General features: G+C 38.0%; 2 protein-coding genes across 2 annotated transcripts in view; both read left to right on the forward strand.

Annotated features, from left to right (window-relative positions):
* The first annotated feature begins 6,652 nt into the window (after nucleotides 1-6,652).
* Ier3ip1 (immediate early response 3 interacting protein 1) lies at nucleotides 6,653-18,216 on the forward strand. Its single transcript, XM_003474058.5, has 3 exons — nucleotides 6,653-6,869; nucleotides 15,968-16,069; nucleotides 16,920-18,216. The coding sequence occupies exons 1-3, from the start codon at nucleotides 6,779-6,781 to the stop codon at nucleotides 16,973-16,975; spliced, it is 249 nt and encodes an 82-aa protein (XP_003474106.1). The 5' UTR covers nucleotides 6,653-6,778; the 3' UTR covers nucleotides 16,976-18,216.
* Nucleotides 18,217-21,610: 3,394 nt separating this feature from the next.
* Nucleotides 21,611-23,894, forward strand: part of Hdhd2 (haloacid dehalogenase like hydrolase domain containing 2) — a 41,333-nt gene continuing 39,049 nt past the window's right edge. The window contains exon 1 of the mRNA XM_003474059.5: nucleotides 21,611-21,799. The gene's annotated coding sequence lies outside the window, so the exon portion shown is untranslated. The remainder of the gene's footprint in view (nucleotides 21,800-23,894) is intronic.

The raw sequence follows: 23,894 nt of genomic DNA on the forward strand, positions 1-23,894 counted from the left end.
TTTGTATAAAATTTTTTGTACAAATATGTCTCGAATTTTTCTTTTCTTTTTGGAGCTAGCAATCTGAACCAAGGTCTCATTTTTGCTCATCACTCACTCTATCGTTAAGCTATATCCTGGGATCAAATTATTTTTCTTATTATTAATTTTTCTAAATTATCTCTGTTCCCTTCTGAACTCAGTTTTATTGACTTTTCATTTTCTTTCTTTGTATCGTGCTGGTTTTCATTATATGTCCTGGTTTCCTATCTATATTAATAATAATACAATTGAGGAAATATCTATATAATTGGTGTGGGGAGAAAAGTCTAATTGGAAAGTATATGCAAGTGAACTAGGAATTAGTTGTTGATTGAACTAGTAGAGAATCAGTAGTGAAGTTAACAGACTTGCAAATGCTTTAGTAAGAACTAAAGCAGCAATACACATATTAGTAGCTTCAAAAATTCACATGGTTTGATATCCTAAATGGAAAGTCTCGCTCTCAGTCTTGCTTGGGGCAAAGTCACACTGTCCGCCATTTTGTCTAAGCGGGGTAGAGATTGCTGCTGGGAAAGTTGCCTAGTTCACATACAGATCATCAATTAATCTGTTTTTAGGCCTAGTTCTTCATCTAAATCTCTTCTACATGTGCTGGAGTTTTTGTGAAATACTAGACAATGACTTCCACCTTTACTGTAACACCCCATGGTTCATGCTGGGCAATAACTTCATCCACAGTATATTACTCATTGATATGCTTCCTTTCTTTTATCTTCTGGAGACTTTTAAAATTGCTGATATTTCTCCTTATCTTTACTATTATAAATGCATTTCCTTTTATTAATACTTTATAAGTTAATGGAGTCCTAGGAAGTGGTGAAGAGAAATACATGCATTGGGTGCACCATCAACTGGAAGACAATTGTATATATTTAAACATCTCAGATGATTCTCATAATCATCCCAGTTTGAGAGACAGAAAACTATATTTTGATCTCATGTTCCCTTTTTTTAAGCACTGAGCATCTACTGCTTTGTAATGCTTTCCATTCTATGAAGGAATTATATGAATAAACAGTTTATTTAGTTTTTAAATTCTGATTTTAGTTATTTAGGTGGTATGTTTTAAAAATATAATTAGCTATTGGGATTGATACCTTTTGAAATAGATATAGTGACTCACTTTTACTTTTTAAAGAAACTTTCCATTTCCAAGATCTCTATTTCCAGAAACACTTCATGATGCACAAGCTTTCAGTTTTTAAATGGCTTCATTTGAGTTTCAGACCAAAAATAGCTTATATAAGTCCATAAACATGAATGAGTCTCTTCTTGTGGGATTTTCCTATTTTTGTCCAATGCTGACCTCAAATAGAACCCATTTAGATGAACTCATTGCCATAAACCCATTTAAACTGAAAGTTGCTATTGTTAATAACAAGATTAAAAGCAAACATACCTCAGTCATCATTGATTCATAGCTCAGACATAGGCAATAGAATAAATGTATCTATTAAAATATATTATCAAGACAAAAATGTTAAAAGCCATAATCCATTTTTGTCAGTCTTCAAAGTGAGTCTAAATTTTTAATAAATAACAAGCATCATCCCTATCTTTATGAGCTATTTTTTAATGATTACAGAAATAGATGCTGAAATTCAAAAATAGGAAGAAAGAGAAAGAGCAAAGCCAACAGACTTGTTAAAAAATTATTCTAGAATTTAACTTGTGGAAAACAATTTTGTCATTTTTTTCATTGAGTTGGTTAAAAATCTCTTTATCAGTTTAAATAGTGGCTATTTTCCTCCTTCAACAAGTGTTTTCTTTTTTCTTTTACAGATTAGTTGGATGTTGTATATAGCATTTAAGTTCATCCAGCACCATTCAATTACAACCAGCACAACCTAGAATGTGGGAAATTCTACAAGACAGATGACTCAGTTCTTATAACTTGTTTTCAACACTTGGTTTTAGAAAAAGTACTTGGACTGCTTTGGGGAGAATAAACTGTAGAGACAAAGGTAGAAACATAGAAACTTTTGGGGATGCCACAATTGTTCTATTAAGACATGATGGTAAGGACTAGGATGTTTGTCTTGGCCTGTTTTATGCTGTTGAAGTACCACAGACTAAGTAATGTATAATGAAAAGAAATTTATTGGGTCACAGCTTTTGAGGTTAAGAAATCTAAACTTGAGAGAGGTTGTGCTATTCCTGTAAGCTCAGCTCTTAGAAAGCTGAGGCAGGACGATCACCATAAGTTCAAGATCAGCCTGGGCTACAAAGTGAACTCAAGGCCAGTATGGACTACAGAGCAAAAGCCTCTCTAAAAAATAAATCAAGGAGCCAGCATTTGGTGAGGGGCTTTTGCTATGTCATCTTGTGGCAGAAGGGATGGGAAGGGACAAGAAGACTGGAGGGAGGGAAAGAAAAGAAAAGAAAAAAGGCAGAGGCATGTTAGGCCTTTTGAGATTTTAGGTCAAATCCAGCAAATTAGCATTTATTCTTCATTCTACTGGCCTAATCAAGTCATATACTTGAAGACAAGGTTACAGTCTTATGAAATTATTAGTCAAAAACATTGATACAAGAAAGCATAAAAAATTTGAGTTCAATAACTCAATCTCTCATATATACAAGACAGTCCTCGAGCATTTTAACTTTCTAAGGTCAAGTTTTAATCCTACAGCTACCTTGTTCCCTTCATCTAATGAGGGTCAAACATAAAAGTTATCCTAGACATAATCTTAACCACTGCTCTCCTTTTTTCCAAAGAGAGCAACTGGTTATTGAAAGCACCAATTTTTTGCTTCTTGTCAAAAGGATGAAAATACTAACTATATTAACAAGCAAAAAAACAGCAAGATGTTCTAAGATGACAAAATGTGCCATCTATCAGCAAAGAGAGAAGGAAACTAAAACCAAACCTAAACAATGCATCTGGAAGAAGAAAATGATAAGAATCTGCATCTAAATTTGGTAGGAAAAGTTTTATACCCAACGTAAGTATCTGATAAAATAACTAATATGAATTCATAAAGCCTTATCAGATATCAGAAACTCAGTAACAAGGGCTAAGTTCTAATTTTAAATAGACTGCAACCAAAAATATTTCAGGTTGTGAGTATACATAAAATGTACATTTTTTGGGCAGGGATTGTGTTTTGTTTTGATAACTGCTTTCTAAATATATAATAAAATTCCCAGGCTTTTGAATTTCTGTGAAAGTAAAAAAATTTTTATAGAATACTATCTGCTGTGATCAGCTTAGGTAATAATCCTAGACGTTCAAAAATAATGAATCAGATCATATGGTACTAGAACTTGTACACTACCTTATATTTTAAGCATCTTTTGCTAGATTTAGAGATTTTTTGAGCTCAGGGGGACCTCAGAGATGATAATTACCTAATTTTATAGATAAAGTGACGGAGGCCCAGAGAGCTTAACCTGATTCTTTTGACATAATTTTTTAAAAATCATATGATTTGTAACCTGGTGACATCAAGAAAAGGTAGCTGAAGTCAGAGACTCTACTCTTACCTCCACTCCATCAATGCATAATCTCCAGTCATCGTCTATCTTAGTCTATTTTCTGTTGCTATTACAAAATACCCATGGCCGGATAATGCATTTTAAAAGACACTTTTTTAAAATTTAGTTTAAGGTTGGCCCTCCCTGGTAAGCAGTGGTGGTCTGGCAGACTGCGGCCCTTCCAGGGGAAGAACCAGCAGCAGCTCCTGAGATCCACACCATGTTAGAACTTAGGATGCTGTGAAACCAAACAACCAGCCTGCCTCCTTGCTAAGCAATAGTGAACCTACTGATACCAATGCATGGCCTAGAACCAAATATCCCATTCCCCTACCCCCCCCCACCCATTAGCAAATGGGAACCAGAAATCTGAGTGTCTCCTGGGAGGATGACATAGCACATTACGGGACTTCCTTCTACCATCTCTTTGAAGGCAAATATTTTTATTACTGTTTTGCTCTTCTCTGATTAATTGTATTGCTCTACTCAATATTCTGTTTTAATAAGTTCTATAGTGTTCTATATTTCATCTCATTTTGATATACATTGCTAGGATTATTTCCAAAAGATGAAAAATATTTCCAAAAGATGAGAACTATAAAATAAAAAGCAGCCTTTATTCTGAGAACACGGAGAGAGATGGCCGGCACCCCCACTGCTGCCGTCCAGCGATCTCTCCGGCGACATGTGGTGTGGGGGCATGTAAATAGCCTTGGTTTGGGGTGGAACCTAGGCGGGCATTAGGGATGTACAGTAGCCCATTGGTCCTAGGTTTGGCGCCATATGTAAATTTCCAGGGGCGGGAAGATGGCATCACAGGTAACTTCCTAGGGGCGGGGGAGATAGGGGCTTCCTGCTTCCGGTTGAGGCTTTCCTGGCTACAGTGTCCTGTCTGGGCCAAAACCCTTTCATACATGATTGAAAGAACAACTATTATAAAGATAACAAAATATACTGTGATACTTATTACTATTATCTTGGTAACCTGCTGTGAAGTTCTGTACCAATTTCACTGTACGATCTTAGTTGGCTTTATTCTGTCTTGTTCTGTTGTATACTTTCAAAATAAAATTTTTTAAAAAATTTAGTTTAAGGTTCTGGAAGTCCAAAACATGGAACTGGCATCTGATTGACATCTGATGACAGTCTATTGGTGGAAAGTGAAACCCAAGTGGGCACACATAGAAGACAGAGGCAAGGAAAACTAAATCCACTTTATATGAACTAGAGTTCATGATAATTAACCTATTCCCACAGGAGCTACATTAAGTCCATTATGACAGTGAAGCCCCCAAGATCTAATTACCTTGTAAAATCCTAACATCTCTATACAGTTAGACTAACAATAATTTTTATAACAAATTATATTTATACCCCAGCATTCTCCTTTAATTATTTTACTCAGTAAATGACTTAAGAAAAACTATGATTCACTGCTCAACAAAAGCTTCCAGATAAGTTCTCCTAAATGCCTTTCCCTTTGCTCAAACCAATGTAGAAATCTTAGCAAGACCATATTCCATGTTCAAGAACAACTTTCCTTCACTCTTACAGATGGAATGCTTGTGCATCTGCAGATTCCTATGCTGAAATCTTACCCCAAAGCTTATAGTACTGAGGTGAAGTTTTTAGGGTGCAATTATGATTAGATAAGGTTATGTGAGGATGGAGATGTCATAAATTTGGGTCCCATAGATTCTTCCTTCCACTATCTCTGCCATATGAGGACACAATGAGAAGCTGGCAGTCTACAACCAGGAAAAGACCATTTCCAGAAGCTGTCAAGATGATCTGTCTTTAAGCCTTAGAATATGAGAAGTCAATTTTATTATTTCTAAGGCACCCAATCTATGGTATTTTGTTATAGCACTAAGACATTGTCACCAATGTCTGCAGTTATATGGTGCTTGAAGAATTGGAAGATTTGTTGGCATCCTGTTACTTTTATTCCCTTCATCTTCATGTGTCTCTCTACCTGACTCGCATTTAGGGCCAGACTTTGGAGACAGTATCTATGTACTACCTGTGGAAAACAACACATTTCTTTTTCTCTGTAGACAGTACCCAGTTGGCCTTTCTAAGATTAATTTCTTCTTGAGAGTTTAACTAGCAGTTTTTTGTTCAGTCTCTCTTTTCCAGTGGTAGCAACACATAGGCTTCCAAAGTCCTTTCTGGAATCGAATATGGTCCTTTCCCCCCTCTTTCATTTTAGGGAATCTTAAGTTCAGAAAGTGTTGCTTTGCACATTTGCTCTCGATCTCTAAAGTTTAAACACAGTTTAACTCAGTCTCTTAATGATGCTGTTAAAGATAAAACTAGATGTTAAACCAGTAAGGACATATCAATAACGTACTATTACAAAAGAGAGGAAGGCCTGGTGTGAACTGAATCCATAAAAAGGCTAATAGGAGTTTAGAGAAGACAAGAAGGAAGGGCACTACCAGGGATTCAGTAGAGTCAGGAGTTGAAAAATTAAAGAGGGCTGGTCAATGTAAATGTAAGTAGACAGCTCTATCTGCCAGATAACAATTGTCAAAGTTAGGGATGTATTCCCTGCACCAGAGACTGAGAGATGCAGGACCTGTCTTTCCTGTTGATTATAAGTGGATGGCATTCAGGTCCTGTAGAAAAAGACCTGGTAGGTAAATATAAATCTCAAAGAGACAGAAGAATTGCTAACTATAAGCCTTTTTCAGTAAATGCGGTAGGAAAGGGTGGTGAGGGACCTATCCTTAGGTATTGGCTAGAACAAATAGTAAGTTCTTTTGGCAGCCTTTAGCTTTCTCAGGCAAGCACCTGAAGAGGGCCTCTGGTCATCTAGGGAGGCAAACTATGTTAGCTTTTAGACTTTTAAAACATTTTACACAGGAGATTGAACCTAGGTTCTTCGTGTAAGCAGCTACATCTCATCCACAGCCCACCCCTTTTTTCTTTTTCCTTACCTCGAGAACTCGCAACCCTACGCTTGCCAGGCAGGCGCTTTGGCCACTGAGCTAAATCCCCAGCCCTAACAAGTCACTTTCAAATGCACCACAACGTGCGAAGACAGCATTGGACTACAAAGGACAACTCACTGGACTGACACATTTTGATGACGTCAGAACAGGGCGGATTTTAGCTAGAAGCGGGCGCGCTTCCAGGACAGCTGTTTTGGACCTCACTGGCACCCTTACGAGAGCCCGGGCGGTGACGGTGTGGCCACGTCCGCTGCGGCGGCGAGAGGAGAATTTGTTGGACTTCTAGGCGGCTGCTGTTAACCATGGCTTTTACCCTATATTCGCTGCTGCAGGCGGCTCTGCTGTGCGTGAACGCCATTGCTGTGCTGCACGAAGAGCGCTTCCTCAAGAACAGTGAGTAAGGCCCTGTGGCGCGGGCTGAGGGGCCAGCAGAGCCAGAGAGGCGCGGACCAAGCCAGGCCGCGAGGGGTGACCACCCGGGCCGCAGAGGCAAGGCGCACTGCTTGGGGAGAGGTGGTCGCTTCATAGGAGGCAAGCCGAGCCACTTTCCTCTCGCCAGGTTTGCACTCATTGGCAGGGCGAATGCTGAACGGCTGCCCACGATGCATTTCTCTGTTCCTGATTTTAATGGTCGAAAAGGTAGAGGTCTGAATTTTGAGTGAGTTGAAACGGGGCGGGGCGTGGTTCACTTTAGAGCTTTGGTACTTAAGAAGAATGGGCTGATCAAGGGCAAACAAAGCTTCTTACGCTTTGGGAATAGTAAGAACGGGAAAGTATGGGAGTTATCAAGACAGTCAGCCACTCACGTTCCAATATGTTTAGGACAGCCAATGGGGCGCCTGTAGAGGCCAAGGACTGTGCTAGAATTTAGGAATATAAAGATGAAGAAAAAAGTATGGCTGTCTTCACAAGCCAAGGAATCATCACGCCAGCCTGGGCAGAATTTTTACTGAGGTAGAATTGCGATTGGGTACTGCGTGATGTGAATTATTTGTCGCAGCATACCAAGTATGACCGTGCGAATCATTAAAACTCAAGAAAAAATTTATCGAGCACATTATTCGTGCTCATATTATGTACCGGGCCCGTGTAATAAGAGCCAAAGCTAAAGCATTTCCATTTCTCTTCTAATGGAGTTAAATCAAAATGAAAATAAGTAACAAATACGTACAATATCATGAAAGAGAAATGCACAGTGACGGTAACTTGAGAATCTCCAAAACTTTGGAGAAAGTGTGTCCAACCTGAAATCTGATAAGTGAGTAAATATTAAGTAGGTGAAGATGAAGGGGTGGGAGGGTGAGAAGATTCATGAGCAGTGGAAAGCTGATGTGGAAATTCTGAAGCAGTTGAAAACAGTCTTAAGGTAGTGATGTCAACAGATTTTTGCTATTTGCAAATCCTTGTAGCTCACAGTATGGGGGACACATTGGAAGGGAAAGAAGTAAATGTGGGAAGAATAATTCCAAGTAAAGGAATTTCTGCTTTACAGATGGAAAACCTGACTCAAAAAGTAGGTAATTTTTCTAAGATTAGACAGATAGAAACTAGGCATTCTGACCCCAGAGACTGCTGCTGTTGTACTGTGTAAGAATAGTGTCTGTGGGGAAAAAAAAAAATGCTGAAGTCTTAACTCTGGGTAAGCCACACCTTGACTGTGACCTAATTTGGAAACAAGACCTTTGCACATGTTATCAAATTGAGATATCATACGAGGTTAGATGTTGTTGGATCTTAAATCCAAGGACTGGTGTGAAGTGTGATACAGAGGCACACAAAAGAATGCCTGAGGAAACAAGTCTGTGGGACCAGAGGCAGAGATTTTATGTGATATGGCTACAAGCCAAGGAACCCTAAGGATTTTTAGCAACTATCAGATGTTAGAAGAGGCATGGATGAGATGATTCCTCAGAGCTTTCAGCAGTCATCCGTCCTGCTGGCACCTTACTTTTGGATTTCTGGCATCCAAAACTGAGAAAAAAAATTTCTGTTGTAATAAGCTTCAATATGAGGTGCCCTAGAAAACTAATACAGCTGAGAAGATACTTCAAAGGTTAAAAAAGGAGAACATAATGTTGGACTTTGGGACTGAGGGATAAGGTCAAAGATCTCTTAGGAGTCTCTGTCCTTAAACTACTGAGCGATGGTAGTACATTAGAGAGCAGTATACGCATATGTGATAAAAGGGTAACGATCATTACAGTGATATTTTTAAATCTTCATAATTAAAGTTAAAAAAAGAATTATTGTCAATAGAAAGGATCTAGTAAAGGAAAATTGGGAGTAATAGTGGTAGATAAGAGGTAAAAACATAAAATGTTTTTGTTTTTTGGTACTAGGCATCGACCTCATGCTTCACACCCAAAATAAGCTTTGGACTTGCTGAGTTTGACATTTCTATGAGATACAAAATGGGAGTGTAGAATAATCATTGGATTTAATTTCATAGAACAGAAACATAAACTACTGTGAAAACTGAAATTTGAGTTTATCACTGGGCTTGGTGGCACATGCCTTTAATCCCAGCACTCAAAAGGCTGAGGCAGGAGGATTACTGCAATTTCAAGGCCAGCCTGGGTTACATAGTGAGTTAAGGTTAGCCTAGACTACATAGCTCTGGCCTGTCTCAAAAAACAAACAAACAAAAATGAGTTTGTAAATCACTGATAATGAATGAAGCCATGTGAGGAGAAAAAAATGTATTCATGGAAGAGTAGAATACAAACATAATTTATGCTCAAGACAGTCCTGGACTCTCCTTTTGTATTTAATGTTAATGTAGAGGTAGAAGAGCTGACAGTAAACTTGAAGTAAAAAAACAGAGATCTGGGAAACAGAAATGCAGATGATAAAGACCAGTCTCAGATCATCTGGGAATAGACTCCATTGGCAGTTGGATTCTATCTAAGCCATGTATTATGCAGTGGCAGAAAATTTTACATTTTGCTCATGTTCTGGGACTTAGAAGACTGAGATTAAGGTTGATGGGCTAATATTAATCTGGAGAAGGATATTGCAAGGCAGCCCACTATTCACTGTGGAGTAAGTTGTTGGAGGTTTTTAGCCAGCTTTCTGTTAAGAATCAAGGGTAAACAGCGTAGCTCAGTGCTTTTAAAAGTTTTGAGTTTTACCAGAAAGGAAACTACTGTAAATGTTTTTCTTTTGAAGTATATGCTTACAGAAAGCATTTGTTGAATTTCAATGGGGATTAATGGAAATTTCATTGAACTGGGAATTACTTAGAACTAAGAGTTATTTAACCTTACTGAGATAGTTACATTATCATTTATATAATAAAAGCAATTTCAAAAACTTACATTAGCACAGTTTTTTTGTGCAATTTATTAGATACTTTCTTATTCATGACACAATTTGATTCACCTGTGGACTTGGTGACTTTGATAAATTACAATGCATTTTCTTTTTCACTATGGAAACTGATTTCGCTGACCCTCAAAACTGTAGCAAATACTTTTTCTTTACAGACTAAGATGAGGGTTTTTGACCGAGCCTGGCTGAATTGCTATTTCATGTTTCTTTGAAGTCTAGCACAGCAGAGAAATATGTATGATATTTGTAGTTAATAACTTTAAAATTCTGTATTTTATGGAAAAAAGGTAAAACAATTTCATAACAAGATGATAGGAGAAGAGCTGGGGGTTTAGCTTAGTGGCATAAGTGCCTGCCTGGCAAGTGCAAGGTCGTGAGTTCAATCCCCGGTACCGCCAAAAAAAAAAAAAAAAAAAAAATGATAGGAGAATAACAATTGTTAATACATTGCATATTATTATTATCTTTAAAGTAGTTACTCAGAGTACAAGATAAGGACATAAAAAACTTTCCGATCAATACAACAGCAAATCTTCCCTCGCTATGAACTAAGAGACACTAATAATATAGCTAACTTGAAGTTTTTCTCTCTTTTCCCTTCCTTCCTTTCCTCCTTCTCCCATCCTAGGTCCTTTTAGACAATTTCTTCTCATTTCACACTATCTGTTGTACATTTTAGACCTTCCAGTTTCTCACACAAGGGTAAAATTCTGTTTTTCTGTTTAAATTTCTGGAATTGTGACAGGAACTACTGCTGACTGGTATTATCATTTGTTAATACCTGTTGCTTTGGAAGCAACAAAGCCACAGAAATTACATCTTTCTCTTGGGGAAAAAAAAAAGGTGAAACTTACAGTTGGCTGGTTTCCTGAGTAAAACAACTGGTATTTCCTATATAGCAATTGGAAGGAAATCTATTTTACTTTAGTGAAAGATAATCCTTGGCGCCTTGTCTTTTACTTGCTACATTTGTATTTTTGTGTGAACCATCTGCACAAATGATTTACTTTCCACCCAAAATTGTTTGCTTTTTCATACTGGTGACAAAAAGAGACTGGGCTACAATTAACTGATAAGTTACCATTTGTTTTAATTACTTAAGTGCCAATGTTTAACTTATTGTACTTCTAATTTTATCTTGTTATGTTGAAGAGCAGTTTAATTAGAAATTATATTGTTTATGGGAGTCATTCATGGTAAAAAGTGTTTAAACACCTTTTGAAACAGGTCTAAAAGATTGGAGGAAGTTTTGGTTTCTAATAAAAATTGTGTGCATGCATGTTTCATATAGTTTTTATTCAGTTGGTAAATTGAGGCCATTTACATCAATGGTTATAACTGATGTGTATTGGCTTATCTTTGTTATGATATTTTCCTGCTCTTGGTTCCCTGCTTTTCTCCTCTGTGTGACAGCTTGCCCTGCCTGATTATCTTTTTTTCCTGTGGTTCTTGGAACTCTGGTCATTTATCTCTGTCTAGATATTTATATATTTATTTATATATTCTCTGTCTAATATATTTATATTTATTCAGTATTCTTTGTAGGGTTGGTTTGGTGATTGTGAATTCTTTCGCTTGTTCTTTGTTATGGAAGTATTTTATTTCTCCATAAATTTTGAAAGATAGTTTTACAGCATATATCAGTCTGGGTTAGAAGTTGTTTTCTTTCAGGACTTGAAATACTTCACTCCAAGCTCTTGACTTTAGGGTTTATGTTGAGAAGTCTGCCATGATTCTGATGGGCTTTCCTTTATAAGTAATGTTTCTTTTTTTTGACAGCTTTTAATATTCTGTTCTTGTGTTGGATTTCTGGAATCTTGATTGTTATATGCCTTGGTTTAGTTTATTTTTGTCATGAATGTTTGGATTTCCATGGATTTCATTTTATTTGTGTGTCAAATTCTTTATCCAATCTTGGGAGTGTTCTGCCATTATTTCTGTGAAGTTTTTTTTTTTTATGGCATTTGTACAATCTCTTGCTTTCTCATTGACCCAGTTAATCTTATTTATTCTTCTTTGCTTCACCATCTAGCTGTTGAATTGATTTTTCATAGTCTCTTGCTATTTTTAAGATATTTTTCTGTTGATGATCACTAGCTGCAATACTCTCAAGATCTGATCTCATACCCTGTCCTTTAATCTGTTGCATGTACTTTCAATGGAGATTTTAATCTCTTGGATATCTGTTTGGATCTGTTTCATGGATTCCATTTCTTTCCTATGTTGGGCATTGTTTGTTTCCATCATTATTCTAAGCTTATCTGTTCTTCTTTGATTTTAAACATCATTTCTTTTTGTACCTGAGAGATTATTTTCTCTATAGCCTTTCCATTTGTATTTTTACTTGTGTTGCTGTCATTTCAGAAAGTTTCAGTTTTTGACTTACAGGTTTGTCTATCTCTTTGTCTTCCAGGCTTGACCCGGGTAGGCTAGGAGTCTGGAGTTAGATGTAGGTGATTCTTTATAGCTATCCCAAGAACCTACCTTCTAATTTGTAAAGGATGCAAAGTTTCTATTTGGCTCAGCACTCAATTCTTTGGCACTGGGCTATGGGGATGATTATAATCCCATACAATGAAGTGTTATCATATAGGGGAGAAAAACTGATTATAACGTGTATGACATCCTAGCTAAAGTAGTACAGTTAGTAATATACTAACAGTAGTTTCAAGTACAGCTTAACTACTGACAAACTATGGTAACCATTAATCTGCTGCAAACTCTAAAGTTACATGACAAAATCAAACATAGCCCATGTATCTATATGCAGTGATTTTCCCCTTACTGGAGTGACTTTACTCTTCCGTGGGGCGGGGTGGGGGGCGCAGGGGGATAATACAGGGGACAGGATAAAGTGATGAATGAGGTCAATTACAGTAGAATCAAGACTGGAGATCAAAGGATGCTCATCCGAGTTTTGGGAAACTGGAGGACACAGGAAGGAAAGAATGAAATAGAATATGAAGGAGTAATCAGATAGGGAAAAGACACTGTGTACTCCCTTGACAGTTTAAATTCAAGAGGTAATTGAGGAAAGACAGAGATCAGTAGAAGAAAATGAAAAAGAAACCTTTTTTTCAACTAAACAGTGAAAAAAGAGAAGGAAAATGAAAAAAAAAAGAGAGAAAAAAGGAAACCAGAGAAAGAAGAGGTGAGGAAAAATAAACCCAAACACAAAACAAGACAAGAGGACATCCAACTAGACAGGCAAGGGATAGCCAGTTAGACAAACTAGAGAATAAAAGTAGTAAGATACCTCTGGTGTTTACAGTTCTGTGATAGTGCTTGTGTCAGATCCCAGAAATGTGCTGTGTATCCCCCTAAGTTTGCCGTGGGTGTGGTTGGTTAGTCTTGGTCTCTGGATGTGAGGGCTGGGACTGATCTTACGTTGGTGCAGTCCTCCAGAGCCCAACAGCTGAACTCCTTGTTGCTGCTTCAGACACTTGGACATTGCAGGTATCACTCATTACTGTGCCCTCCAAAGGCATGTGTGAGCCAGTGCACCCCACCCGGCTGTCCTGGGTCCCCGGTTCACGTCAGTCTGTCTGCCAAAGACTTGTGTGTGCCTGGATGCCCGGGAACCAACTATCCTGGGTCTAGGGGTTCAGGTCAGTCCTTCCACCGCATACAGTTCTTAAAACAAATTCTTTTTACTATTTGAGAAATTGTGGCTGTGGGAAGAAAAGATTGATAGAATATTAGCAATGATAAATTTCATAAATGCAGGTAAAGAAAATGAAACCAACTAATAACATTTAAAGCAGTTTCAAAACCAGGCATGGTGGCGCACTCCTGTAATCCCAGCACTCATGAGGCTGAGGCAGGAGGATTGTTGCAAGTTCAAGGCCAGCCTATGCTACAAAGTGAGCCCAAGGCTAGCCTGAACTGCATAGAGACCCTGTCTCCAAAAAGACAAAATAAAATAAAATGTGGTTTCAAAACATAATTTTAAATATTCCTAATAATATATGGGTGGAGCTCTTCCACTTAGCAGAACTCATCCCGTCCTTTAAAATGTTTTTCTCCCAGGAATCTCTAATTACAGAGGGCTTCTTTTCCAATAGGTAAGTGTTTTTACAGGCCTTCTTTTTAAATTTTATTTTTATTTTTACCAAAGAAATACGCATTTTTTAAAGTAAGAAATATGTAAAATTTGTAATTTTTATAATATATAAAATAGAAGCCCACCTCCCACTTTGATGGGGATTGAACCCAGGACCTTTGCACTGAACTTCATTCCCATCCCTTCAAATTAATTAATTAGTTTATTTATTTATTTTTATATTTAGGACTGAGTCTAAGTTGGGAAATTGCTCAGGCTGGGCTTGAACTTGGAATCATCTCACCTCTGTGTCCCAGAGTGGTCTTTCTTCTTGACTTGTGGGTTCTGTATCAAACTCTAGACTGAAACCAGTTTTTCTTCAGAGTTTTGAAGAATGTGCCATTTAATTTTCTGATTAACCATGTTACTGTTTAGTGCCATCTCGCTTTTTGATTCCTTGTAGGTAACCTCATTTCATTAAACCTTTAAGATAGTCTATCTCTGAAAGTTTTCAATAATTTGCCAACATGAGGGTCTTTTGTTCATTGGGCTGTATTCTGATATGTTTGGCCATTTTATAATTCATATGACTTAAAAGTGAACTAGAGTTGTGCGGAAATTTTATTAATCTTCAAAATTTTCCTAATCGTATCATTTATTGGATTAGATTAGTTGACTGTATTTCAGTTTAATTCCATAAATATTTGCTAAGTACTTGCTGTGGGGATGGGGAGTAAAGAATAGTGGAAAGATGAAAAAGATGACTAAATTGTATTCCCTATCCTCTGAAAGTTTGTAATGGGAGACATTTGAATAAAATGAACCAAAAGAGATTACTATAATCAGATTATTTTGAACGTAAAGAGAAAGGTTTATTATGACACGTGGAAAGGAATTACTGACAGTAATTAATAGATAATGTTTCATAGGTTATCTCTCGGTATCAAAAAAGAATTGGTTCCAGGACATATTGACACATCTAAAATGTCAGTTTAAGGAGTTTGTACTTTATTCAGTAGGTAATGGGAATCATTACAAGCTTCCAAGGAAAACTATACAAGGGATTGAAACTGATATTACAGAGGCATTTGCTGAATTGACCAGAGATAGTAGAGGCCAGTGGTGGTAAACTTGTGGCATGCATGCCACAACAGGCTGTTTGTTATTATTGAAAACTCTGAAATGCTCACCATCACTCGGATAGGTAGCGTAGTTGTAACTAAGCTGGAGTTTGTGCTCTGAAAGCTCAGCATGACCAGTGTGAGAGCTAAAGGGCTGTACACAAAACCAAGAGTCTAAAACATTAGCTCTGATGTGAACCTGAATTTTATATTAGTTTTATAGCATGACATATCTCAGTGAAGGAAAAAAAAAAGCAAGCAAGCATTATTTGTCCTTTATTTCAACCAAATAAAAGCTAGTTAAGCAAAGTGAAATTTTGTTTCCTGATACTTGGTTCTTTTGAATATAAAATACAGATTTGTTGTCTTCCACGGGTTAGTTTGGGAATTAATTAAGCCCTATAGTCTTCTAGGTAGTGAAAAGTATACCTGAAATGGGACAAGAGAAAGACAAATTGAAGAAGGACATATAAGTTTTTAGGAGAAATTATTTATAGTAATAATAAAAGAACTACCCTATAAAAATATGCAAAGGGTTATAATAGGAAAATTATACAGGAAAGGGTAAAAGGCTCATTTATGGAGAATAATGGGTATAGTGAGCAAATATCTATCCTACAATGAAGAGAAGACAAGTGCTCACCAACAAGTTACATTCCCATTCTGACACTGTAGCTTATTTTATAAAATCAAAGTGTAAATGAGGTGCTACTATAAAAAGAAAATATTTAACTCAATATCAAAGACATCTGATTTTATATATTTTCTTTAACAAGGTCTCAAACTAATCTTTTAAAAGATGACTAATGAAGGAGCAAGAGGAGTGCATAGTAAATTTTTTTTTCTTTCTTTCTTTTTTTTTTTTTCTTTTTATCTGTACCAGGGATTGAACTCACGACTGTCTGCTTGCAAGGCAGGCACTTATGCCGCTGAGCTAAATCCCCAGACCCCAGTGCATAGTGAATTTTAACACACCTAATCATTTTTCTGTTATACAGTTGGCTGGGGAACAGACCAGGGAATTGGTGGGTTCGGAGAGGAGCCAGGAATTAAGTCTCAGCTAATGAACCTGATTCGATCTGTAAGAACTGTGATGAGAGGTAAGAAGAAAAATTTGCGGAGCACTCTTTAGTTTTAATTTTGTGATTTGATTTAAATAACAACACTTGAGTATGAATGTGATCACATAAGCTTTTTATAGTGGGAATTTTTTTCTCCTTAACCTGCCTTTACTGCTTGAAAGTTACTGGCTTCTTAGGTTGCCACTCACTTGCTAAGCCAGTTGATATAAATAGAATACTCAGTGCTATTTATAATCTATTTGTATTACCAATCAGAGGTGAATGATGGAGTAACATCCCTGCTTTCTAGACATTGTTCCTTCCAAGTTGTAAACTTACCTAGCATTCTGGAAGACCTTCAAGGTCCTATGTCTGTCATTATAATGGAAAATATTTTTAAACAAATCAAAAAAGAAGTATCAAATGCATTGCATTTAAAAATTGAAGTTGGGGAACCTTTTTTTCTCTCTTTTAGCCATTTTAATCAAACTTTGGGTTCAGTGTTGATAAATTCATTCTTAATTTAGTAATGAAGCTACAGAATCTTCTTTACAGTGTGTTTTTCATCCCCTGTGTCACTGCAGCCATGTGGATCTACTTCTGCCAGGCTTGGTGTGCTTCTGTGTTTGCACAGTTGCACCAGCACAGTCGCAAGGAATTTCATATTGATCAACTTGTGCAGCACGATCTATTTGTAAACTCCATTTAAATAAATTGTGGGTTTTATGACACAGTGCATTTTTTTAAAGTTCTTTTGTTATAATTATTTACAACATGATTATGATGATACACTTAAATTTTTTTCATCTTTCCTGGATGTTGGTTATTACTGATTAATTTTTTTCTTGGTTTTTCTTTATAGTAACAAACTTTTTTTTTCTTTTTGCAGTGCCATTGATAATAGTGAACTCAATTGCTATTGTATTGCTCTTATTGTTTGGGTGAATATCTGTGGAAGAAACAGAGACTTCTAAGAAGAAATGTCAGCAGAAGTTACTGCTTTGGTCATTATTGAAATATTCAGTTATTAGCAGGTCAGCCTTGCACTTGGCAAAAATGTAAAGTTGTCAATAAAACCAGAGTTTTTATTTGTCTGATTTTTTTTTTTAATGCTGTTCTTGTACTTTTGTTACAAAATGATTGGAACACCAGAGCCAGCAACTCTCCAAGATTGGACTATGTTTGATTGCTAGCTGTTAATATAGTTCATGCTGTGCTATGCTATGCTACACTATGCTATGCTATGCTATGCTATGCTACGCTATGCTATGCTATGCTATGCTATGCTATGCTATGCTATGCTATGCTAAAAATTGTTAAAGGATATAGGACTGTTGTTTCTGCTTTTTTTGGAGGGGGATTGTTGTGTTTAGTTTTGTTTGGAGGTATTTTTCTATTTCTCACTTCTCAGGGATGAATTTTTTCCAAAAGTTTTGAAGTTCCTTGTGACATAGCCATGACAGATTATCCCTGTAGATAAAATGTAAGATTTTTTAAAATAATTATTACATATAAAGGTAAATAGTTCATTTCAATAATTTTATTTTGAATTTTTTAGTTAAATATTTAGTGTGCATGTTGTCTGCTGTGCTGTGAGAGATTTAAACTTATAAATACTGAAAGAGACAATACTCTGATTTCAGGGAGAATTCTAATTTTATAAGTCAGTCACATGGTGATTTTTTTTTTTTTTGGTTTTACTTCTTTATTATACATTTGTTACTTTATTGACTAGTTTAGATGAGACCAGATCAATATCTGCATATTTTCATTGGTAGAAAGACTTATATAGAAAAGTCTGTGCCCTTTTTACAGTAATGACTTAGTTAATAAATCAGCACAAATACTAGCCTACAAGAGCAATCCAAAACAATCAAACTATGACTGTTTATTGTGAAGCATTTACCTCCCCAAAATTGTCATGCTTCCTTTTTTTGATGGAATAGTACATTAAAGAGTAGGATTCTAATTCTTTATTGTAAATAAGCATTCATGCTAGATGAGTTTTTAGTTTTGTTTTTATGTCTTAGACCATCTTGGGAGGATTTTTACTTATCACATACTATAGTTTTATGTAGAAAAGTTAAAACTGTAAATGGTTTTTGTGAAGTGTCAGTTATAATATTTGAAAGTACAATGTTTCTGTTTATAGAAATTTTATAAATAAAGTTGAATTTCCTAGACAAGCATGTGTTTTGTACCTGTCTTGGTTACTTTTCTCTTGTTGCTGGGACAAAATGCCCCATACCCAATATTAAGGAAGAAAAGGTTTATTTAGCTCATAGTTTGTGGAGGTTTCGTCCATAATCGGCTGGCTCCAAGACAGTGTGGCTTGGCACTGGGGGCAACACTTAAAGGTAGCAGCCATAGCAAAAGGGGAAAGCACAAGCCTCTTTTCCTCCCTTATGTTGTATAGCACTATCCCCCACCTCCTCCAGGGCTAGTATAGCACTCACAAAATCTGTGTACCCTCCTCTTGCACAGGATGAGGATATTTACAAAGTAAGAATCCTGGCTTCCTGCTGAGTCTCTTAGTTAAATTTCTAAACTCAAGTTGACGCAATGTATTGTTGATATAACAATTAGTATGAATATGTCATTGTTAATCATTAATCTCTTACATATATATCTCTTATGTTCTTTGCTATAGAATTGCTCATTTACAGATGTCTTTTTTTCTAGTATTGAGGACTGAAGCGAGAGCTTAGCACTGGCTAGGCAAGTACTGTACCCAGGAGCTACATCCCTAGCCTTTATTTTGACACAGTCTCAGTAAGTATTGCAAAAGTAAAAAGGGAGAGAGAAAGTCAATGACTTCAACACTGATCCTTATTTATACATATACATGTATCTTTTCAAGATCATTAATCTTTTGCATCTTTAACAAAAGCATATACCTGAAATGGAATGTTTTTGGTTGAAATAAACTTTCTCATTGATTTGTTAGTTTTAAAGTTCTCAAAATAGTTTTTTGTTTTTCTTTTTTTTTTTTTTTTTTTTTTTTTAGATTTTTTATTATTTTGAAGGTAGTAAAATACAACAGAACAGGATGGACCAAAGCCAATTGAGACAGTGTAGTGAAATAGTACAGAACTTCACAGTAGGTTACCAGGATAACAGTAATAACTACCACACTATATCTCGTTATCTTCACAATAGTTTTTCTTTCAATCAGGTATAGCAAAATAAAATGAAATACAGAACATTATAGAACTTACCAAAACAGAATATTGAATAGAGCAATACTATTAATCAGAATAAAGCAAAACAGTGGTAAAAATTTTTGCTTTCAAAGAGATGGCAGAAGGAAATCCCTATTTGCTATATTGCATATGGTCAGCCTCCTAAGAGATGATCTGAATCTCTGGCTCCCATTTGCTAATGAGGAGCTATGATGTTTGATTCTCAGCCTGTACACCAGTAGGCTCACTACCGCTCAGCAGTGAGGCGAGCTGGTTGCTTGGTTTCCCAGCGCCTTAAACTCCAACATGGCACAGATCTCCAGAGATGTTGGTGGTTCTTGCCCCGGGGCAGCTGCAGCTTGCTGAGCCACAGCTGCTTACCAAGGGGGCCAGCTGGTTTACTTGGTTTCCCAGCACCCTAAGTTCCAACATGGCGCAGATCTCAGGAAATACTGGTGGTTCTCACACTGGGGTGGTCATAGCCTGCCACACCACAGCTGCTGACCAGGGAGGGAGGCAAGCTGGTTGCTTGGTTTCCCAGTGCCCTAAATTCCAAGATGGCACAGATCTCAAGAGATGCTTGTGGTTCTTGCCCTGGGGCAGCCACAGCCTGCCACACCACCCAAAGTAGTTTTTAAACTCACCAAAATAAAAATAATTTTTACGTAAGTTTTCCTTATTCCTTGATTGTTCACTTGGCTTTAGATAATTGTGAAAACATATGCAGCACAGGGGAACACAGTGGGTAATGTCCAAGAGTATTAATGACCAGGATAAACTTTATAGAGTTTTTAACTTGTGATCCTGCCTCAGCCTCCCAGAGTGCTGGGATTGCAAGCATGTTCCAGCATACCCAAATAATAACTGCGTTGGGTAAGCCCTCCTTTTGGTTTCTTGCCTCTCTTCCAAGTTCTGTTCTTCCTTTTAGTGGTCCCATCCCTCTATTTTTCTTGCTGTTTGGCAAGCAGAGCCTTTCAAGTAAGGAAGAAAGCATTAGTCCCCACATAATAATGATATCATCATTTATACCACCCAACTGTACAAGCCTGGGGCCGGAACCTGGTAATTGTCTTTAGGACTTCTCCTTTATCCCCAGTCTAACTGATCACCAATTCTATTTTACCTCCTAGAGCTTTTTCATTTGTTCTCTGCTTTATTTCCACACAGCCTAGTTAAAGCATCTCTTCCAGTCTAATGTCTTTTCTGATCTCATCCATTTTTTTGCCTTTCACATCCATGTTGTCTGCTGTATTGCAATCATAGGAAGCATTTAGAAAAATGCATGTCTTATAGTACCCATTTTCTTAAAATACTTTAGTGGTGTTTTAATTTAGTCAAAAACTCAATTGTTTCAGCAGGGGAAACTAGGTAATAAGTCCCTTTCAACCAACAAGCCCCTCATTTAGAAAATAGACTTAAACATAAGAACTTCAGACCCAGTGAAGAAAAGTAGATGTCAGGGAACAGAAAGGTTTCAAGGATGGCTAACAAGCACTGAGCAGGGCCGGTGTTGGATGAAGGTTCCTAGTTCAGGGCAAGGCAGCAGTTTGGTCAGGTATCCCATATATGTAACTTGTGTGTCACCATAAATGTTAGACTTTTCTGGAAAGTTGCTCATTTAGTCATTTTCATATACGGATGAACATGTCTGCATTCACTTTATTTGGATTGAAATTATTTCAACTAATTTATTTAAATCAAGAGACTAGTGACCTATAACATTTGGGGGTGGGGGTAAGGAGGGAAATGTACAAGCAATAAGATCATGCTCGTGTAGGCACAGGTAGGCAAACCCCTGGTAGCCAGCTACCTGACATAGGTAAAGGTGGCAGCAAGATTTTAGAATGGCTGACATGGGAAACAAGGGCCATGAAGGGGTGGTTTAATGAGACAGCAATAAATGCCAGATGGTAAACAGCAAAGGAAATGATATCCTAGAAAATTAGCAGTTTCCACGCCAAGTATCAAGGAAAGACCTTGGAACTGCTTCCTCCGAAAACAGTGAGGAAAGCAGTAGGCAAAGAAAATTACTGGGTAGCACTGTTTGGCAATGGTGTTGAGGAATGGAAAGTGGCTGCTGGGCAAAAGCATGGTTTTGCTTTTTTTTTTCTTGATGCATCTTGGGCTAGGTGGCCGCGAGCTTGTAAGGAAGATCACAAGACCAACTCCCCCTTGTCGCCTGAGGCGTAGACATAGGCACCCTACCTCGCCCCAGAGTCAGTCCCACGGAAGGACCCTGGGCGCATGGGCGGGGAAGCCGGAGGCGGGACTTCCGGCGTGGCCGGGGCCCGCTGCCCGACGTTTTTCCGGCAGCTCTTGAGCGCTTGAGGCTGGCGGCGGGCCGTGCGGACTTCTCGGCGGGGCTGGCTGAGTGCGGATAGTGTGCGGAGTGGGGCTGAGGAGCCCCTCGGAACGGGAAGGAAAATACATTGTGGACCGCGGCCCCGCGCCTTTTAGAGGTGGCATTTCTTGTGGGAAGACCAGGCCGACCTGCTGGGTGTCCCCGGGAAGACATCGTCCCGGAGGTGACCGCCCCCTCAGCCGTCCGCGCATGCGCAGATCGTGAAGCAGGGTTCCTTGCCTCCAGGTGGGTGGTGGTTGCATGGTAGTCCATTCCTCGAAAGCTGCTCCTGTTTTTGGACGCCAGCATCCATCTGGTCAGCCTGGTTTGCCAGCCCCTAGAAATTGGGCGGGGCCAGAGTGCAGAGGCTAGTGATGAAGTCCCTGTAGGAGAAGAAGGAGCAAAGGAGGGAGACGGAGAGAGACGGAGACAGAGCGTTACTCAGGAGTTTAGGAGCGGGTAACCAGGACAGTGTAATGGGTAAAGTAGGGGTACATGAGGCTCTTAGCTCTACCTGAAAGAACAGGACACGGAGGCAGCTTGCCAGAGTGAATGTACCTGATGGGAAGGAAGATGTAGGAGGGAGAAAGGATGGTTCAGAAGGAAGTCCAGCAGTAGAAGAGAGGTGAAGTACACCGAGGAGGCTGCAATGCTATAGAACTTGGGTGTGGAGATGGAGCTAATTGAGTGGAGGGCTTTGTTCACCAGTGTTCTTGTTACATTAGCCTGAGGATATTAGGGGACCCTTGGAAGATTCTACTGGGGAGTGATTGCATAATAACATTTATTGAATACACACAGTGGTTGCAGAAAAATCTAGAATCATATGAGGAAGAAAGGAGTTTTATTGCCCAGGGCATTTAGAAGGCATATTTTGAAGAACAACGCGCCCCCCCCCCCCGCCCCGGGAAAATGTTACTGAAATCTTATTTCATCTTAAATGTTTATGCAAATTCTGAATTACATGCCACATATATCTTTATTTTATTATATTTTCTCCACCCCTCAAATTACAATAATGCTCTAGGACTTTGCATTATATTTATCCTGTCATTTTGTTAGTTCTTGACATGTACCCTTCTCTGTTTCTTCCAGCTCCTCAAGTATGTCTTTCTAAACATGGAACACTATGCACAATGCTTTATGGATATTACTTTAATACTCATTAATCATTAGAAGTGAGCGTTATTCTTTTTACTTTAGCAAAAAAGAGACTGAGAGGTTAAGAAAATTGCCTCAGTGCGCATAGCTTGTAAGGATTCATACCCAGGCATGTTCATTTCCCTTGTTCTTAGTAGTTAAATTATGTGTGGTTGGATCCCGGAGAATGGATTTTGGACTGGACATAAGAGACATATAAGAGACACTACTGAGGAAGTTGATGAATGAGGCCAGACAAGATAATTTCAAATTAAGTTTAGTAAAAATGAAGAGTAGTAGTTTCAAGACAGCAAAGAATGTGAAACTGATGTGATTTAGCATCTGGATTGCTGGTGCTGTCATTTAGTCAGTTTATGAGGAGAAAAAAGACGTTTGTTGGATTGAGATGTGTCTGGGATAGTTGAGGGCAACTGTCTTTTTGTTTTGTTTGTTTGTTTTGTTTTGAGGTACTGGGAATATAACTCAGGACCTCTCCATTGCCAGGCAGGCCCTGTGCCACTGTGCTATATCCCCAGCCACAGGCAGCTATCCTTTGTGATAAGATTTGATAGACAAAGAAAGGAGAAAAGAGGCCTTTATTGTGGGCATAGGAGGGCTGCGGAACAGATGCAGGTACCCTCAGGTGAATACAAAGTGGAAGTACTTTTACCAGGTCTGGCTGGGGGAGGAGTTTGGGAGTTGTGCAGAATGACATATTACCAACTGATTTGAAGGAGCCTCTGCCTGCGAAAAAGATTTACTGAGGGCTGGGGGTGGAGCGAGCGGTGGTTGTGGAATCTTGGGATTGGAGCAGGTTCTGTGCATGCACAAAAAGAAAGTGGGAAGTCTATTTCTGGAACCAGTAGGAGAACATAGAAGTTACTCTTAGATAAATTGCTTCTCTGGACCCAGTACCAAGTTGGGCAGATGTTATGTTTGAGATAGCTAAGCCTCAGGCTGGCAGGATCTATCACTTTGAAGCATCTGAAAGAGCTTTTATTGGGATGAGACAGAATACTTCTTTTTTTTAAAAAACATTAAACAGATACCACCATCAGTTATTTATGGGTCTTCTAGAGGATATCCCACATAAAGGGTTCACAGTTAGAGATAGTAGATACGGACTCAAGGTAAACAAGAACAGACTACCTTTGGAGACTAAAATTGTTTTGAGGATAGTACTGATATTTTATAATAACAA

The sequence above is a fragment of the Cavia porcellus genome, unplaced genomic scaffold (genome assembly GCF_034190915.1).
Source record: "Cavia porcellus strain 051 isolate PalLab524CR breed Dunkin Hartley unplaced genomic scaffold, mCavPor4.1 scaffold_20, whole genome shotgun sequence".
In the NCBI taxonomy this organism is placed as follows: Eukaryota; Metazoa; Chordata; class Mammalia; order Rodentia; family Caviidae; genus Cavia; species Cavia porcellus.

Coding starts and splice junctions, on each gene's coding strand:
- Ier3ip1 (XM_003474058.5), top strand. CDS start 6,779: ATGGCTTTTACCCTATATTCGCTGCTGCAGGCGGCTCTGCTGTGCGTG. Junction 6,870..15,967: donor AGAGCGCTTCCTCAAGAACA/GTGAGTAAGGCC, acceptor TCTGTTATACAG/TTGGCTGGGGAACAGACCAG. Junction 16,070..16,919: donor TGTAAGAACTGTGATGAGAG/GTAAGAAGAAAA, acceptor TTCTTTTTGCAG/TGCCATTGATAATAGTGAAC.